The sequence below is a fragment of the Meles meles genome, chromosome 9 (genome assembly GCF_922984935.1).
Source record: "Meles meles chromosome 9, mMelMel3.1 paternal haplotype, whole genome shotgun sequence".
In the NCBI taxonomy this organism is placed as follows: Eukaryota; Metazoa; Chordata; class Mammalia; order Carnivora; family Mustelidae; genus Meles; species Meles meles.
In genome coordinates this window covers 40,568,912-40,588,293 of record NC_060074.1, presented here as the reverse complement: position 1 = coordinate 40,588,293, position 19,382 = coordinate 40,568,912, and the positions used below count along the sequence as shown (strand labels likewise).

General features: G+C 46.1%; 1 protein-coding gene across 1 annotated transcript in view; it reads right to left on the bottom strand.

The window, feature by feature from the left end:
* DIS3L2 (DIS3 like 3'-5' exoribonuclease 2) overlaps positions 1-19,382 on the bottom strand; it is a 367,036-nt gene that overhangs the window by 91,620 nt on the left and 256,034 nt on the right. Inside the window, exon 11 of the mRNA XM_046019310.1 lies at positions 13,141-13,253. Coding sequence (XP_045875266.1) covers positions 13,141-13,253 — 113 coding nt within the window. The remainder of the gene's footprint in view (positions 1-13,140; positions 13,254-19,382) is intronic.

The window sequence follows — 19,382 nt, the reverse complement described above, 5'->3', positions numbered from 1 at the left end:
GACCAAATTGCTTGTTGGAACATTAACAGGCTACTCCAATAAAATATCACACGTTTCCTAGAGAAACAGTGTGGTCAACTAGTCACTCATACTGCAGTTTTTTTTCTTTTTAAAGATCTTATTTATTTGACAGGGAGAGACACAGAGAAAGAGGGAACACAAGCAGGGGGAGTGGGAGAGGGAGAGAGCCTGATGCAGGGCTCGAACCCAGGACCTTGGGACCGTGACCTGAGCCGAAGGCAGACGCTTAATCACTAAGCCACCCAGGCACCCGCATACTGCAGTTTTTTAAACCTAAATTATTTCTTCCCTTTATTGATCTTTCTAGTCCCTAATACACTGATCCAGTGGTATACCTTCTTTCATTAAAAAAAAAAAAATTCTCTCCAACTTACTTTCAAATGATGACTTCAAAGCTATCCCAGAATGCTACCTGTTTTCCCTGAAGTTCCCGAGATGAAGACTATGTATCTCCCTGCATGTCCTGAAGAAACCCCAGACTCACTCTTCCCTTTAAATCTATTCCTTCTTCCACTCTTCTTGATTAACAATATTATCATTCACCCCGTCCCCAAACTAGGAACAGCCACAATAATAGCCCTTTACTCAACACACTGGCTGCGGACTCCTCGACTCACAGTATCCAGTACAGGTAATGCAGCTCACTCTTGACGCTGCCTTAAGTAACCGAGAGGCAGTAGGCAAGAGAGAGAACTCAGTACTGGTTGAGGTAAAGTTATCCAGTTATTTATCAGTAAAAGCAAAATAAATCTTAGTGGTTTCTTACTCTGTGTGAAGGTACCTGTACCGTTTCAATACAGTAAGTAACATTTCACATGGAAAAGTAACTTCTAGAACTCACAGCCCAAACCAGTAACAAATAATTAGTAACTATATGGCATTACTCCGCATTATTCTGAAGGATGTGGGATTTCTTCAGAGCACCTTTGTAAAATCCAACGACCACCTGAAAACTTTGGCTAACAGCTTTTATAACATGACCACTTTTAACGTTTTTTTCTTACCATTGCTTTGGGACCATCTGTCCCAAAGATAATACATCTTCTTCAACTTATATAATAATGAATGTTAAAGTATGAGCTATATATTTAATATTGTAGGTATCAAGTGTTTTACCAAATAATACGTACGGATTGAATTGTCTCTCCTCCTCCCAAATTTCTTTGGGGGGAGCCCTAACCCTCAATGTCATTGCATTGGAGGCAGGGTCTTTAGGAGTTAAATGAGGTCATAAGGATGGGGCTCCGATCCAAAAGAAAGAGGTAACTCCCCTCTCCCTGTCCTACACACACCGAAAAAAAGGCCATGTGAGGACACGGGAAGAGAGTCCTCACGAGGAACCGAAATGGATGGGACCTTCATCTAGGACCTCTATCCCCTAGAACTGTGGAAAAAGTTAAGTGTTGTTGTTGATGCTGCCCAGTGTCTAGCATACTCTGTGACAGCCCCAGCTAAGACAGACTAAATCAAATTTGTGGGGTATGCCTTCTTGGATTCTTCTCTAGGCTGCATTAGCTGATAATTATACCAATTATATTTTGGTAGTAGGCTACTCACCCTGCATGCTTGTAGCCCAGAACTTCATACCTCTTTACATCTAGCTAGAGTTTCTTCCAAGTGTTCAAGGAACTACCTTATTGTGAGTCACAAAGCTGAGTGTATGAGAATGCAATAGAACTCCTGGCTTAGTGTTTGTTTGGCAAAAGAAAGTTGCTGCAACTAAATGCAGTGTGGTTTCCTGGACTGAATCCTGAAAGAGGACATTAGTGGAAAAGCTGGTGAAATCCAAATAAGGTATAGATTATAGTTAATGGTTAGGTTCCTATATCAGCTTCTTTTTTTTTATTCCTTTATTTGTTTATTTACAGCATAACAGTGTTCATTGTTTTGGCATCACACCCAGTGCTCCATGCAGTACATGCCCTCCCTATTACCCACCACCTGGTTCCTCAACCTCCCACCCCCCCCGCCCCTTCAAAACCCTCTGGTTGTTTTTCAGAGTCCATAGTCTCTCATGGTTCATCTCCCCTTCCAGTTTCCCTCAACTCCCTCTCCTCTCCATCTCCCCATGTCCTCCATGTTCTTTGTTATGCTCCACAAATAAGTGAGACCATATGATACTTGACTCTCTCTGCTTGACTTATTTCGCTCAGCATAATCTCTTCCAGTCCCGTCCATGTTGCTACAAAAGTTGGGTATTCATCCTTTCTGATGGAGGCATAATACTCCATTGTGTATATGTACCACATCTTCCTTATCCATTCATCCGTTGAAGGGCATCTTGGTTCTTTCCACAGTTTGGCGACCGTAGCCATTGCTGCAATAAACATTGGGGTACAGATGGCCCTTCTTTTCACTACATCTGTATCTTTGGGGTAAATACCCAGCAGTGCAATTGCAGGGTCATAGGGAAGCTCTATTCTTAATTTCTTCAGGAATCTCCACACTATTCTCCAAAGTTGCTGCACTAACTTGCATTTCCACCAACAGTGGAAGAGGGTTCCCCTTTCCCCACATCCTCTCCAACACACGTTGTTTCCTGTCTTGCTAATTTTGGCCATTCTAACTGGTGTCAGGTGGTATCTCAATGTAGTTTTAATTTGAATCTCCCTGATGGCTAGTGATGATGAACATTTTTTCATGTGTCTGATAGCCATTTGTATATCTTCCTTGGAGAAGTGTCTGTTCATATCTTCTGCCCATTTTTTGATATGATTATCTGTTTTGTGTGTGTTGAGTTTGAGGAGTTCTTTATAGATCCTGGATATCAACCTTTTGTCTGTACTGTCATTTGCAAATATCTTCTCCCATTCCATGGGTTGCCTTTTTGTTTTGTTGACTGTTTCCTTTGCTGTGCAGAAGCTTTTGATCTTGATGAAATCCCAAAAGTTCATTTTTGCTTTTGTTTTCTTTGCCTTTGGAGACATATCTTGAAAGAAGTTGCTGTGGCTGATATCAAAGAGGTTACTGCCTATGTTCTCCTCTAGGATTCTGATGGATTCCTGTCTCACGTTGAGGTCTTTTATCCATTTTGAGTTTATCTTTGTGTACGGTGTAAGAGAATGGTCGAGTTTCATTCTTCTACATATCGCTGTCCAGTTTTCCCAGCACCATTTATTGAAGAGACTGTCTTTTTTCCATTGAATATTTTTTCCTGTTTTGTCGAAGATTATTTCTCCATAGAGTTGAGGGTCCATATCTGGGCTCTCCACTCTATTCCACTGGTCTATGTGTCTGTTTTTATGTCAGTACCACGCTGTCTTGGTGATCACAGCTTTGTAGTAAAGCTTGAAATTGGGTAACGTGATGCTGCCAGTTTTGTTTTTGTTTTTCAACATTTCCTTAGCAATTCGGGGTCTCTTCTGATTCCATACAAATTTTAGGATTATTTGCTCCAGCTCTTTGAAAAATATCGGTGGAATTTTGATCTGAATGGCATTAAAAGTATAGATTGCTCTAGGCAGTACAGACATTTTAACAATGTTTATTCTTCCAATCCAAGAGCATGGAACAGTCTTCCATCTTTTTGTGTCTTCTTCAGTTTCTTTCATGAGTGTTCTGTAGTTCCTCGAGTACAGGTCCTTTACCTCTTTGGTTAGGTTTATTCCCAGGTATCTTATGGTTCTTGGTGCTATAGTAAATGGAATCGATTCTCTAATTTGCCTTTCTGTATTTTCATTGTTAGTGTATAAGAAAGCCACTGATTTCTGTACATTGACTTTGTATCCTGCCACGTTACTGAATTGCTGTATGAGTTCTAGTAGTTTGGGGGTAGAGTCTTTGGGGTTTTCCATCCTATATCAGCTTCTTATTTAAGACAAATGTCCTAGGTGCTGTAAGATGTTAACACTGAGGGAACTGGGTGTAGGGTATTGGGACCTCTTTGTACTGTCTTTGTAACTTTTCTGTTAAGTCTAAAATGATTCCAAAACGAAAGAGCTTATTAAAAAGAAAACCACTGGGGTGCCTGAGTGGCTCAGTAGGTTAAGCCTCTGCCTTTGGCCTAGGTCATGATCTCAGGGTCTTGGGATGGAGCCCTGCATCGGGCTCTCTGCTCAACAGGAAGCCTGCTTCCCTCTCTCTCTCTCTCTCTGCCTGCCTCTCTGCCTACTTGTGATATCTCTGTCAAATTAATAAATAAAATCTTAAAAAAAAAAAGAAAGAAAACCACTGCTTTCACGAGTTGATCTTGTAAGTTATGCATTTAAATATGAAAGAAATTTAAGCTAATGAAATATAACCTGATCTGTTCTTATATACTAGAGTTTGGGGTTAGGATTTTATTTGTCAAAAGACCTGTACCACTAATAAAAGGTCTAAAGACCAGCAACCAATAGAGTGAGGTCCATACTCTTCAGCTGCACCACGCGAGAAAAAGAGCAAAGGACCGGAAGCCAGATGGACTTGAGACGGACTTGGGGCCCATCACTTCCCTGTACAACTTGGGCAAGCTAGTGTGATTCTGATCCTCAATATGGAAGCTAGTGTGATTCTGATCCTCAATATGGAAGATACTCAATACAAGCGAGCTGGCTGGCCGTCCACGGTCTCCTTGGTCCTTGGGTCACCAGGCTTGGCCTTCCCCTTCAGCAGGGCTGCTCGCGGCACACCCCTCACCTGCCAGGCCTGCTCACTGCTCTCGCTCTTGCAAAGATCCTTCTTTCTCTGAGACTGAGACATCTTTCTGGATGTTTTGCATCTGGCCAACTTCTGCACATCCTTGAAGATTCGGCTCCATTATCCCTCAAATCTTATCCAGATTCCCCCAGGGGAGGATGTACTGTGTTCTGAATCCTTTTCCCACCCACCTTTGTTCTTTCAAAAGGGATGGGAGGCAGTCCTAAACAGTTCATCACTTACTCTACCCTCCCAGCTCTTGCGAGAGGCTTCTATAGCTTTTTACACTGCGTGATCTCCTCCTTCTGTGCCCCTCCCCTCCACTACACCATAGAATCCTCAGGAATGATGACAAGCTCCTGTTCTTGTCTCTCCATCTAGCACCTGACACGCAGCAGGCACTCTGTCTGCAAATGACTGACTTCTGCCCAGGAAATGAATCACTTTCTCTTTCTGTATTTACTATTTATTGCACATAAAACATTTTATGAAATACATGGTGGGCTTCTATTTAAACAACTTTACATAAGAATTTCCTAGGCAGCTAGTATTTTAAGTGTAAGATGAACTGTTCTGACTATTCTTTTCTAAAAACTCCTGGCACACTCAGGGGCTGCTCAGGTCACAAGCACTGCTTGGTACCTTGTATCTTCTACAGAGGATAACATTTTAATACCCAGATGCCCAAGAACCTAAGTGCTCATGAAGAAGCTAAGTATTAAAATATTTTCAGGTAGGATAGTTCTCTTTAAGTTTTAAAGGATATTCCTTTGAGTAACTTTCACCAGATCTTGGGGCAGGATTCAGATGGTATTCAGAGAAAACAGCCTTTATGTCCATATAGTTTTAGAAATAGAGATTATTTCTCTTTCAAAGGTGAAGGACCGAAGGTGTTAAAATCATGTCTACGATGTGGACGTCACGGCCTCTCATCAGCCAGGCCTGCTTTCTGCCGGGCTCTCTGGGAAGGTGCTCCACAGCCCGTGGCATGTGTCAAGACCACAGCATGGCCGGGATCCCCACGGGAGGGGGAGCTGGAGAGACAGGCGGCCACTTCCTCAGATACAAGTTCTGTGACTCCGGGGGATGGGAGGCCCATAGCATGTGTCGTCTACGCATGCTTGGGAGCTATGTGACCTCTGCCACCACACCCGGGAACACTCAGAGGCTGGGGGGCTGAGCGCAGCACACAACGAAGAAGTGGAAAAGAGAAGATGGGTCTCTCCGGGGTTGAGACACTGCCGGCTGTCATCAGCGTCATGAGACCACTGAGGCATCCCCTGACCCCTGGATGGTGGCCCTCATTATCTTCACTCTAAGGTACAGAGCCCATGGATGAGTCTCTCGAAGTTCTTGAACTCCCCTACTGTCTCTGTCCCAACCTTATGGCCCCACTGTCAGTCTCACGATGTGCCTTTCCTTTGTTTGTAACTGGCAGCTGAGCGGTGGCAGTCGGTCACTGGACCAGGTCACTAAGCCGGGCTCAGCTACTACCTCAGTGGAGGCCGGCAGTCCTTTCCCTTGTCTGCGGCTGGTTCTTTCCTCCAGGCCCCTTGACTCCATGCCAAGACTCTCTTAACCTCCTCAAACTTCCTACCCAGCTGCCTTCCCCCACCCAGGCTCTTAGCAGAGAACTTCAACTTGTCTCCACAAAGGAAAGAGAGACCATCAGACTCAACCTCTCCCAAGCCTCCCTCCAGCCCCTTTCTCCCAACACCCCTCCTCAGTTAGGCAAGGGCACCTCAGTCTCCTGAGAGCTCAAGTGTTCTCCCTGTGCAAAGCCTGGCCTCCTGTCTGAGGCCTCCTGTCTGAGCTTTGATCCAACCCCTCCGTACCACAGCTCTTCTCAATTAGCTATGTGTTCTTCTGCACTGTCCTTCCCGGAGACCATAAATACAGGGTCAGTCTCCCATTCCTAGGAATCAGAAACAACACTCCCTTCTCCCAATCTGGAGGTCTCCCTTCATGTCACTAGGTTCTCAAAATAGTTCATGCTTCCTATTGTCATTCACACTTTCCTTTTACTTTTCAATTCAATAGACATTTTAATTTTCATTTATTTATTTTTATCTATCTATTTATTTTTTTTAAAGACTTTATTTATTTGACAGACAGAGATCACAAGCAGGCAGAGAGGCAGGCAGAGAGAGGAAGGGAAGCAGGCTCCCCGATGAGCAGAGAGCCCGACGCGGGGCTCGACCCCAGGACCCTGAGATCATGACCTGAGCCAAAGACAGAGGCTTTAACCCACTGAGCCACCCAGGCGCCCCTATCTATTTATTTTTAAAGCTATCTCTACACCCAACATGGGGCTCAAACTTACAACCCTGAGATCAAGAGTCGCACACTCTACCAATTGAGCCAGCTGGGTACCCCTCAAAATAACCTTTTAAATTACAAAAATTACATGTCTGTGGTAGAAAATTTAGGTGATAACAAACCAAAACAAGAGAATGTAAAAATTGCGAGGCCCCATGCTTTAGAAGAAACAATGTTAATATGTTGGTACAGAACATTTGTCTTCTTTCTGTGTGCTTATAAATGACCATTCCTCAGGTAAAAACGTTACAGGTTGTGCGCACGCATACTTTTTGAACACAGAGCTAGTGGACACTTTCAGACTCCCACTGCACTGGTCCTTACTGGACCCTTACCTCGGCTGGTTCCTTAAACCGGTGCTCTCACCCTCTACCCTCCACTCCCCTTTCTTATCCCTGCACGTGCTCCTCGGGTCCCTCCCTCACTCCTGGGGTTACACTCCCACTGATCCACGAGTCCCGTACATACTGCATTTCCAGCCCTGCCTCTCCTTATAACTCCAGATCCCTTAATTACCTGCCCCCCAGTCGGCGCCCCCGGACACCTTATTTTGGACGTCCCCTGCATACTTGGCATGAATAACACAAAGTTCAGCATTTTCTTCCCTGCACCTGTTGCTATGGTGTATTTCTTATCTCTTTTAAGAGCAGCACCCTGTTACCAGTTAAACAAGCAAGCAAACAACAACCACACACACACACATTCACTCACACACACCCCTCCCACAGAACACAACTGGGTGTTACTTTGTGATTTCTCCACTCTCCTCCCTCTGCTATACCCAGTCAGTTTCCAGGTTCTTCTGTAGGTTTTACAACTAAATCTCTCAAATGAGTCTTCTTTCCTCTCCACCTTCAAGTATGGACATACTCGTCTCTCTTGGGTTATATGCTAATAGTCTCCTAAACCAGCAGCAGAGTTTTGGAGCAGAAATTTTTCTGGGTCAGATTTCCTTATTATTCTCCAGACTTCTGCATCTTCTTACTCTATTCCACTCAATGATAATTTGCAACCCCATTTACAGTAGGACACACGGCCTTTATCTTTCCAATAGCCGATGAACTGAATTCGGCAATGTCAGGTTTCTGCTTGTCCTGCTAATGAGGGAGGTTCCAAATACCTTCAGTGGGGTGGAGAGGTCTCCAGCAGAGTCTAGACCCTCCATGATCAGCAGCCAAGGGTCAACAGTGGCCAAGAGCTCTCAGTGAGAGGGTGGCAGAGGGCCTCCAGACCCTATCTCCAAGGGGAAAGCAAAGACAACAGGGGGAACCCAACTTGCCCTGTTTGCCTCGTCTGAGTCTCTGTTGTGTGATACGGATTCCTATACAGGGAGGGGATACAGTTGGGGGCTCCTTGTTTGGGATGTCCATTTATTTTTTAAAGAGTTTATTTATTTGACAGAGAAAGAGAGATTACAAGTAGACAGAGAGGCGGGGAGGGGGCACAGGCCCCCCAATGAGCAGAGAGCCTGATGTGGGGTTCAATCCCAGGACTCTGAGATCATGACCTGAGCCAAAGGCAGAGGCCCAACCCACTGAGCCACCCAGGCACCCCACTGGGATGTCCATTTTATCACCAGGCTGAAGACCCTATGGCTCTAGTTCTCCTGGGGGTCCAGCTGGACACTGGCATGTTGATAAATTCTCCTAAAATTCAGTGAGCAAAAATCCCTGTGTATTTTGGGGTGGTTATTCAAAGGCTCAAGGGGCAGGGCTGAGGGAAAGGGGCCTGGTACTGATAACAATTTTCCTCCCTCTGGCCTCACTGTTCTTCAGCCACATGGTTGCTAAGGTGATTTTCTACTTGAGACAAAGGAGACCCTGTCCATTCCCTGCTTGTCCTCAAGATGAAGTCCACGCTCCTTAGCTTGCCACTCTAGGCCTCTCTTTGTAACTTCATCTTTTGGCTTCTCCTGCAATTTAGACCCCAGCCATTCCAAACTACATGCCGTTTCTTGAATGTTCCATGCTTTTTTGAGCCACCGCCTAGAATGCCCTCTTCGCTCACATGTCCACCTAGAAATTTTTGACTCAAAACTGGAAACACTGCTCAAAAATCCACTGCTTTGTGAAGCCATCTTGGCTCTTGTGGAAGCTCCTCTCCTACCACCAATCCAGGCAGATGTGACTTCTCTCTCCTCCCGAATACTCCCTCACCTTGGGAGGACTTCTGTAACTGCAGGTGGCCCCATGTACTGTGTGAGCTACGTGCCCACCTGCTCTGACTTCCCCGGGGCAAGATCAGCATCTTTCCCATCTTTACACACCTGCCACCTGGCACACAGCTGGTCCTCGACAAAGAGGAGCCAGATGAAGACGGATGGCCCTGAGGGCAGCAGGAAAAGAAAGGAAAGGGGCTTAAAGGGAACTTCGTCTCCTTAAGCATGTTTCGGGCCAGCATCAAAGCTGGGTCAGGGCACCGCGTAGAAGCTGGTCATGGAAAAAAGGGACATGGTGACAGGACACCGACTTTCTAAGCATTCTGGACCAGGGCTTGGGAGAGCTGAGAGAAACTGATCATTTAGGTAAATATGCCACTGCCCAAGGCAGCTGGGTGGGGGTACCAACAAGACTACAAAATCTTGTATTAGCCTCAGAGAGCAGAAACATCTGCTAAAGCCACAGCGGGCAGGCTGGCCAAGTTCAGCAACGGGTTAGCCAGGACAGCCCTGTGACCAACGGAAAGGGCCACAGAGGGGGAAGAATCAATCATCCGTGCAAAGAGCATCGGGGGGACTAGAGCAAGGCGGGGGGCTTCCAAAGCTCAGGGGAGCCAGATGTCAGTGACCCAGCCAGGAGTGGCAGCAGGCCCCTCCTCTGCCCCTTCCAGCCCAGGCCTTCGCTGCCTCACAACCTCCCTCACGCCTTCGGAGCCCATTGGCTGTCAGAGTCTGAGAACTTTGGGAGTTTTTCTCCTTTTCTCTGAGGACTTCAAGGTTTTAACAGTAAGGTTCAGCTAGCTCCCCACTTGCACACTGAAACAGCTTGAAAGGAAAGAGATAATTCACTTGCCAGCCAACATCTCTGTTGAAAGAGTTTTCTTTTTCATATCAACACTTCCATGAATTCCGAATGGGATCAACTCTTTGCTACACAGCTGGATGTTAACAAAACATCAACACTCTGACAACCTGCTGGGGTCAGAAAGGAACATCTTAAAACTCTTTGGACTCCACATTAAGACAGGCTTCCAATCCCAATCTTTGATCTCTATTATAAAGCAGTACCAATAAAATATCGTAGAGATTTATGGGCGAACTTTCATTTGAGCTGTTTCACACCTAAAATAACACGGGTGCTGGGGCCAACAGGCAGACAATTTAGCTTTAGGTTTCAACTGTTTAGGGTTTCTTTGACTTTTAAAACTTAACTCACTTATTTTTAAAAATTACTTTACATTTCACAATTTCATTGTATTTCCCTCTCAGGGAAGACAGGAGATGTTTAACTGGGTAGATGTCATGTCTTTCTGAGAAGGACAGGCCTAAACTCAGGTAGACGCTTGTCCCCTTAATGAACAGATGCCTGATTGTCAAAAAGAAAGAGTGTGTCCTTTTCATGGGGCTTAAATGGACATTATTTCAATTTATCTTTTCTCCTGAGTATACTCTATGATTAATGAAAATAACCAAATACTTATTACTGGGAGTAAAATCCCAAAAAAGAATTTCATTTTAAAGACAGTAAAATGAAATTTGGACCCAATATCGGTTTTATTATGTAGTCTGATCTGTGGGATAATTCCCCAAATCAAGCTTAGACTGTAATTCCGGTATCAGCTACTTATAAGCCAGTACCACTGAATGAAAACAAATTGGTGCCACATTCCCTCTAAGGTGGGAAACCAACTGGCTCCCCACCCCCAACGCACATAGCCCTCCTTCCATCTGATAAAGATGAGAGAGATGATTCTGCCAAATGAGAAAGCAGAGAATCTGGAGGAAGAGGTAAGCAGCTCATCCAGCTTTTAAGAAGACCTTTAGGGCAAAGTAAAGTGAAAACAGCAGAAAGTTCCTGGACGCATTCCTTTTTACAAAAATGAGTAGGAAGAAAGGTCAAGCAGTGGTTCAAAGGAACCAGAATGCACAGCTGCTGCTGTCCAAGGTTGCGGGCTGGTGCCACTCGCTCCTGCCAAGGTGGGGGCCGACCTGGGCAGCAGGAGCCCGCAGCCACTCGGGGGCACACGGGCCCTTTCTCCATCCAGCTCCACACTTTCAGAGCTCAGGAGCAGAGCCCCAGCTCTGCAGCCCTGAGAAGTCCTAGAACTGCAACAATCACGAACACAAAGTAGAGGAAATGTTATTTAACCCCATTTTATTATTTAAACCCCATATTGTTATTTAACCCCATTTTGTTTTTCCATTTTATGATTTTGAAACATAATTCCTGGTTATAAAAGGAGAATGCAAGAACTAGGTAAGAGAAAATAACCTGCTTAGAAGAACCTCTAATTGTGTCCAGAATTCTTAAATATCTGAATCTGAAGAACAGAGTTATTAAACTTTTCCACGTAGGGAGAGCGACTCACGTTTATTCACTTTCTGTGGTCTTAAAAGTCTTAGAGATTGCCACTTCTGTTTTTCTTTCCATCATAACATCATAGTTTGGTGGATAGAGGGGATTCTGGAGTCTGATCTCCCTTCCCTCAGAGGCCTTGGGCCAGGCAAAGGCCAGAGTTGGTCAACTCCATTTGGGGACAGGAGGTATGGATGGGATATCTTCAACCTGAGGTTATATTAAGTGTAAACAATGTACAAATGTCAGAGCTCTGTTCTCGGGAGAGCCAAGCTATGAGTGAGGGGCCTGGCTTTGGAGTGGTTCCTTTGTCTGCATAGGCTGGGAACCTATACTTTTTTTTTTTTTTTTAATTTATTTATTTGACAACAGAGATCACAAGTAGGCAGAGAGACAGGCAGAGAGAGGAAGGGAAGCAGGCTCCCTGCCGGCAGAGAGCCCGATGTGGGTCTTGATTCCAGGACCCTGGGATCATGACCCGAGCCGAAGGCAGAGGCTTTAACCCACTGAGCCACCCAGGCACCCCGGACCTATACTTTCATAAAAGGAGCCCGAGTGGAGGGAACGTCATCGCCCAAAAAGCTTTCAAAATGAAAACATTTTTATTTAAGTATAAAACACGCACATACTAGTGCACAAGTCATAAAGGAAAAGTGTTCCCTTTCACTAAGTGAAAGCTCAGGTAATCAGGACCCAGATGCAGAATCGCAGGCAATCCCCCTGCACTTGGGCTCTCTAGTCCTACCGTGTGAATCCATAGGACTCACTTGTTCACGCTACCTTTGATGGGTAGTGAATAGTGCCTGTTTTTTTGGGTGGGATCACACTGGTATTTTAATTTACATTTCCCTGATAACATATGATGTGGACCATCTTCTCACATGCGTTTTGTCATCTGTAGATCTTCTCTGCTGGAATCCTTTCTCGTCTCTGAGAAAGGGCAAGGCAGGAGCGGATTCCAGCAGGGGTGGAAGCGTTTTCTCAAAAGGCATTTCGGGGGCACCTGGGTGGCTCATGGGTTAAGCCTCTGCCTTCAGCTCAGGTCATAATCTCGGGGTCCTGGGATCAAGCCTCACATCGGGCTCCCTGCTCGGCGGGGAGCCTGCTTCCCCCACCCCCCCGCCTCCCCTGTCTGCCTCTCTGCCTACTTGTGATCTCTCTCTCTCTGTCAAATAAATAAAATATTTTTTTAAAAAAGGCATTTCATCCCATTCTGTTGTAGTGTGACAATGCCACAGACATTAAAATGCCACAGTATAGCACGTGGCTGTATTGCAAAAATACCTCATAACAACTGTGGCTGGCATGGGCTGAGGCGGCTAAGCCCGGCTTCAGAACAGTATTTTGAAGACAGTTACTGTTCCTCATTTCTTTCTGAACACGAGCACCTGTCTGACTTACTCAGGTGGCAGGGCCAGTCTGAAACCTGAGGCAGGTCCCTGGGTCTTGGCATGATATGGTTCCTCTTGAATATATAAGGAAAACATGCAACCACCGAGGACCAACACTTGCTGGTTTTTAAAGATCTCACTGGATGTGAGAAAAGATGTTCAGACAAGGTTGCTGTTCCTCATGACTTTTTTTTTTTTTTTTGGTAAGAAAAGAGAAACAATGGAAGCAGACCAAACAGGCTGTCCTTCAATTCCAGAAACTGGAGACGGATACTTACCTTCTGAACCAAATAGACGCTGGTAGCTCTCTCAGCAGCCACTTTATCCAGGGGGGATCCCTCGGGAACAAAGTAACTAACGTCTGCGATGTGAACCCCCACTTCAAAGTTGCCTGTAAATGCAGAAGGAGGCTAATCAGTATGGTGTGGAAGGCAATGTCATCCCTCCCGGGAATCCCTCCTGGGACTGTGTGGCACTGTCAGGGGCCACGGGCCTCAAAGCACGGGTCACCATCTCCAGTCTTCCCAGGGATTCACATGGTTACTTTCCTTACTGTATCCTAGCAGATGGTGAGATTTTTATCCTGAAGACACAACATTAACCATCTTCGCAAGATGTTTCCCATTTCTAAAGGCCTCTTGTATTTGTAAACATCAGTGGACTTGCCACAGCAGGCTCATTCTGGCTGGCAAAGGGGCCCTTTCAGGGCACGAGAAAGGACTGAGTCCCTGAATCCTGCAGACTCTGCCTCTAAGGACTCTGTCCTCCCTGTCCATTCTGAGCACAGTCTTTTATGTCGAGCCCTGCGCCTGGCCTTCCTACCTTGATTCTGCCCCTTCTTACCCAGCCCTGGAATCTTCTCAGTCAGGGATCTGGTGATGCCACTCCCCAGCCTTTAAGCCATGTCCTTGCTTGGTCTCCCCCCAACCTGCCTCACCAGCCTTCAGCGCCCCCACCCACATGTCTGCATGCAGCTGTCATGGGAAACCTCCTTCTGTTCCCAGAACACAGCTTACCTCATCCCACGGATATATTTGCTTGGCTCATGGTTTTTTCTTATGTTTGGGATCATCACAATGGGACCTGCCTATCAAAATCCTTATCATACAAGGATCAATTCAAAGAGAATCTGGGAACAAGAAGGGATTCTCTGCCCTCTGTTTCTTCTACCTCCACAGTCAAAGCACCTAGTCCATGAATGAAGATGATTACCATGGTCTTTTTCTCAGAGCACTCATCTCTGCCAGATATCACAGTGTATCTTTATTGGCTTACAAATTTACTGTCTGCCTCTCTCCCTATAGTGTAAGCTCCAGCAAGGCAGAACCTTCTGTGTAAAGTTCACTGGTCTAGGCCCAGTACCCGGAAGAATGTCTGACAAATGGTGAGCACTCAAGAAATACCTGTTGAGTGAATGAATTAACAATAGGCTTGTCTGCCTGTTGTCTTTTCCTGTCTGGTAGAAGACCTACTTTTATCCCTTACAGAACTGCCCTGTCCCTTTCTGGTGGAGCAGGCCCTGCCCACCAGTTCTGCCAGAGAGATGGGCAGACGATGTAGGCTGGTGGAATTACACTTAAAGTGGGGTTGAGGGGATGGTTAAGTTATAAATTTAGATTTACTCTTGAACATCCCACAAACCAGATCTCAAATACAGCATTTGTGATTATACACAAACGCACATACACACTTACATATATATATATATATGAGAATGGACAGAGCGGACAGAATACAAAAAAGAGTTCACATGTAAAGTAGGAGTACAGTGTGACGAGCGCGTCATGGGCAGACAGAGGCACACTGACGATAGGTGAATTTGCTCAACTTTAAGTATATGCGTGGGTGCTTGGATGGTTCAGCTGATTGAGCATCTAAATCTTGATTTCAGCTTGGGTTATGGTCTCATCGTGAGATGGAGCCCCGCATCGGGCTCCACACTGAGCACGAAGTCGGCTTCAGATTCTCTCTCCCTCTCTCTCCCTCTTCCTCCCCCACTCCTCTACTCTTCCCCCACTCATGTGCATGCACTCTCCCTTTCTAAAATAACTAAATAAAATCTTTAAATATATGCTTGATGTAATTCCACCATACCCTATCCTTGTTCATAGTAACTCCAGGGAAAGGGATCTCTGTGGGGACCCCAGACAGTAAGGACCACCATAAGTCTGGAGCTGCCAGGGAAACATCTTTGTCATACGATCATGCCAATATGGAAAATAACAGGTCTAAACAATAAGGGGAGTATCTTGATAGCCTCATTTGAACTCCAGGATCCGGCTGAACTTGAAACCAGTCTACCTATGGACTTGGCAGTTCACAAATCAATCAGTTCCCTTTCAGTTACAACTCCCAGGAAGAGTCCTGACTGATACCCAGATTGATTCAGAAGAGCTTCCGAGCACATCACTACTTGCTCCTGGCCACCTAGATGATCAGTCCGAAAGTATCACACATTTTATCTGCGAATTTCATAGCCATTTACTATCCTCCTATTCCTTAATCTCTAGGGGACCCTTCTTCCTTCTGTTTTTTTTTTTTTTTTTTTTTTTAAACGGAAAATAGTTTAAGCATGGGGTAGTTAAAATAAGGGGTTCGGGGACAGAACAGAATTTAAGATTCCTTATTCCTCCTCTATAGGGACTACCCTCCCTACAGGGCAATCATTGGTTTTTTTCTGCCTAGTCCTGTAACACGAATGCATTGGGGAAAACCAAAGTCCGCGTCTAAGAGATCTCAGCAGCTGTGGGATAATATGATAGACCCACTTCCCACAGACAAGAGGGGCATCGGGAAAGCAGAGAGAGACCGGTGTGGCTCAGAGTTCAGCCGCCTCATTCTGAGAGCCACGCAGCTGTTGGGTCACTGGGAGCAGGGACACCTGCCCTGCGATGATCAAGGAACTCAACCTGAAGAGGAAGTGGCCAAGAGTCTCAGACGGCTCAGCTTCCAATTTTGATATTACAAGTATCTAAAACCAACACTTGGGGAAGGTAAAATAAAGTGTCTTCTTTTGAAGTCAGAATTATAACGTATTAGCCGAACAGGTAAATATTGACTGAAGGAAAAGAGAGGATTATTACATCATGATATAAACCATAATTTTAAATTCGGTCTGTGTGTTGTTACGACACATGAACTTTCTGTCCTTAGTCAAAATTGACAAACTGACAAAGAGTTCATTACAGGAGATAAAACATGAAGGAGGCCAATCAAAACACATTTCAAAGGCTTAAATTTCACCTAGAATTCCCAGCAGAGCCTCTAAGACCAGCAAAGAGCAGCTCTCTTATTCTCCCCTTTGGACCTTCTTTTGTGGAAACCCTAAGTAAATATTTTATTACATGTATTTACATAATGTGAACTTGCAGAACTCTTGAGGTAGTGGCACTGAAGGTTTTATTCTATGAAAGAGAAAATATAAATCCAAATGTTCTGTAGTATCTGCTGCCAAGACACTTAGGACCAACTTGATGTTTTAAAAAAAAAATAGTGTCTTCCATATAAAAGGATTCTTTAAAAAATTTTTTTGAACATGAAAGTTTTCATCGACTGACCGGGGCTAAGGTAAGCCCTAAAGTTCAGGAAAGCTGGGAAGGCAGAGGGAGGCACAGTCCCCGAGGCTGGCCATGGCTGGCTTGCCTTTGCTCAGTGCCCACAAACTTAAATGAATACAAATGCTCCTTGGAATGAACCTGAGAGGACATCAGAGTTGCTGCATCCAAGGAAAACACAAATAGAAACGAAAGCAGCAGCTTAAAAACCACCTTGTCTAAGCCAGCCTCCCAGCCAGTTCAGCTCCTTCCAACAGTATCCCTGCCAGGTGGCCCCTGACGCATCCTCCAGGGTGGGGCGCTCACGACCTGAAGCCACTTGCTCTACTTCTGAAGCGCTCTTGTCACTTCAGTGGGAACATGTGAAAGCGCTTTGTAATCAGTAACAGTTACTCGGACACAATGCTGATCATGACCATCATGAAAACGACAATATGGATGGCAGCAGTGGCTGCTGATTTACTGTCTTCCTCGTGCCTGGGGCTCCACAGATGTTCATCTCATTCTGACACAGGCGCATACACTGAATTTCACCAATGAATCATCTGAGGCTCAGAGAGGTTCCAAGTCACTTGTCCAAGGTTACCTGCCTAGGAAGTAATCACCCCTGGATGCAAACCCGGGTCCGATTCAGAGTCTTTGCTCCTTTTGTTACCCGCACCCCACTCACTCCAAGACAAGATGATACAAGTCTATTTTTCGCCTCAGTGGCTCATAGCTCAAAATCACTCCCTATCTCTAGGGAGACTCAACAGAAGCCATTCGTGGCCAGGAATTCAGAAATCCTGTTGGTGACTATCCCAGCCTTGTCCCCAGCCACAGCCCTGTCCCTGCAGTCTCTCCTGGTTCCCATGGCTGTTCCCCTTCGCCACTCGCAGCCTGGCGGTCCAGCAACTCTAAGTCATCAGCTCTGGGTCGACTTAATTGTGAGGCCTCAGGGTCCAACTGCCGTTGTCTAAGTGTCTAGCTGCCTTCCTCAGCCGTCAGTCCTCCTCAGCAGGCAGCAGTGGGACTGTCCTCAGCACCTGAAAGGGCGGCACCACTGGTGTAGGCGGGGGACATCCCAGGCCACCCCTCCGAGGAGTGAGGAGTGCCACCAGGGCCTGCCAGACTTGGATCACTTGAATTCACTTTTACTCACTGCTGAGACCTGACAGTGGTGATAGGCTCTTCTTGACCCAGAAGGACTCTGCTTTTAACCCAGAATTTCAGGGCACAAAGCTGCCAAATGTATCTCACCGACAAAAAATGGCTGCTTCAGTCCGGATCACCAAGGGCCTTCATGTTGCTAAATCCAAAACTTTTTAGGCCTGACTTGACCTGACCTTACAGGGCATCTGAAGCCTAGTGATTTCTTCCTCCTTGAAACACGCTTCCCTCGGCTTGAGCATGTCTGACAGTGTGACTGCTCCTTCCCAGGCTCCTCTTCCTCTCCTGTTCCTTACATGTTGGAGTGCCTCCAAGCTCGGCCCTGAGCTGCTTTCTCTGGCAGTCCTACTCTCTCCCTGGATTGTCTCATGCCCTCCCAGGAGTTCAAGCATCATCTCTGTGCTTCGGTCTCAATTCTGTGCCACCAGTCTAGACTTCTCTGAGCTCCAGACTTACATGCCCCTCAACTGTCCCATAGGTACCTCACACTCACACCTCTGAAAGTCCTTACCCCTGTCAAAACCATGTCTCTTCCTGTGCTCTCCACCCCAGGAAATGGGAGCACCTTCACTAAAGCAAAAGGGGCACCATCACTATCTAAGCCTTAAAGAAACTAGGCCCGTCTCAGCCTGTGTCGACCAATCACTCTGAACTCAATCTCCCAAATCTGCCCGTCTCTCCTCTTCCCGCCATCCCCACTGTGGCCAGGGCCACTGTTTCCCTGAAGAAGATCTAACAACTTTCCGTGTTGTTCTCCCTGACATTTCTCAAGTCCATTTTCCACACTGAAGATAATGCTCTTTCCAAAATACAAACCTTCCTGTCACCCTGTTTCTCTTCTCGACACCTCCTGCTGGCCCCGCAGACCATCGCATAAAGCCCACTCCCTCCAGCAGGCTTTCCCTGATGACCCAGACCGTCCTCTGTGTCTTCCCCCAGTATCTGACACTCTCCCTGCACCACCCCCCTCACAGTCCGCCCCCCTCACAGGGCTAAGGTCACAAGGTATCTCCCCCATCCTCTGTCATCTGCACAAAGGGCAGGGAAAGGGCTGAGCACGTAGTCAAGTGTCTGAGGTTTCCTGAACAAATAAGAAAATAACCAAAACACAAGGCTGACTCGTTGCCACTCTAGGATGAAAGGGGTTGTCAGTGCTTCCTGGTCTAATGGTGCAGAGTCCTCCCCACACCAGGTCTTCCCAGAGTGAGACCGATCTATGTTTGCACACCTCAGGTGACTTAGGAATCACCACTTCTCAGCGTCGTCCAGTCCATTCTCAGATAACCAAAATACGACTTCCTACGGCTTCCGCTTTTTGGCCCAGTTCTACCCCATGGGGCTGCCCAGAACAAACCCAACTCTTCCGAGGACAGCAACGTGGCTAGGAGAAATGAGTGCAAGGGCAGGTCTCTTCTAGCAGGGCCGGGCTCTGCTTTTGGGTTGGAACCAGCTTTGAAATATTTAGACAGCACGTGCCTCCCAGAGCTCCTCTCCTTTAGGCTAAATTACCATATTAGCTTGGCTTGAGTCACCTCATAATCCTCCACATCCTTCCCAAATGTAGCCACTCAACAAATACTTACTATGCTCCTACCAAATGGCAGGCACTTTTCCAGGCTACTGGGGACATAGAAGCAAACAAGATTGATAAGATCCCTTCTCTTGTGGGACGTATGTTCTAGTGGGGAGAGAAAGACAAGAGAGCAAGCAAATAAATGGTAAGATTACTCAGGAAAGTGAACAGGACTCTGAAGGAAGTAAAACAGGCTGAGGTGATGAGAATGCCTGGGGTCCACCTCAGATTTAGTTAAGAAAGT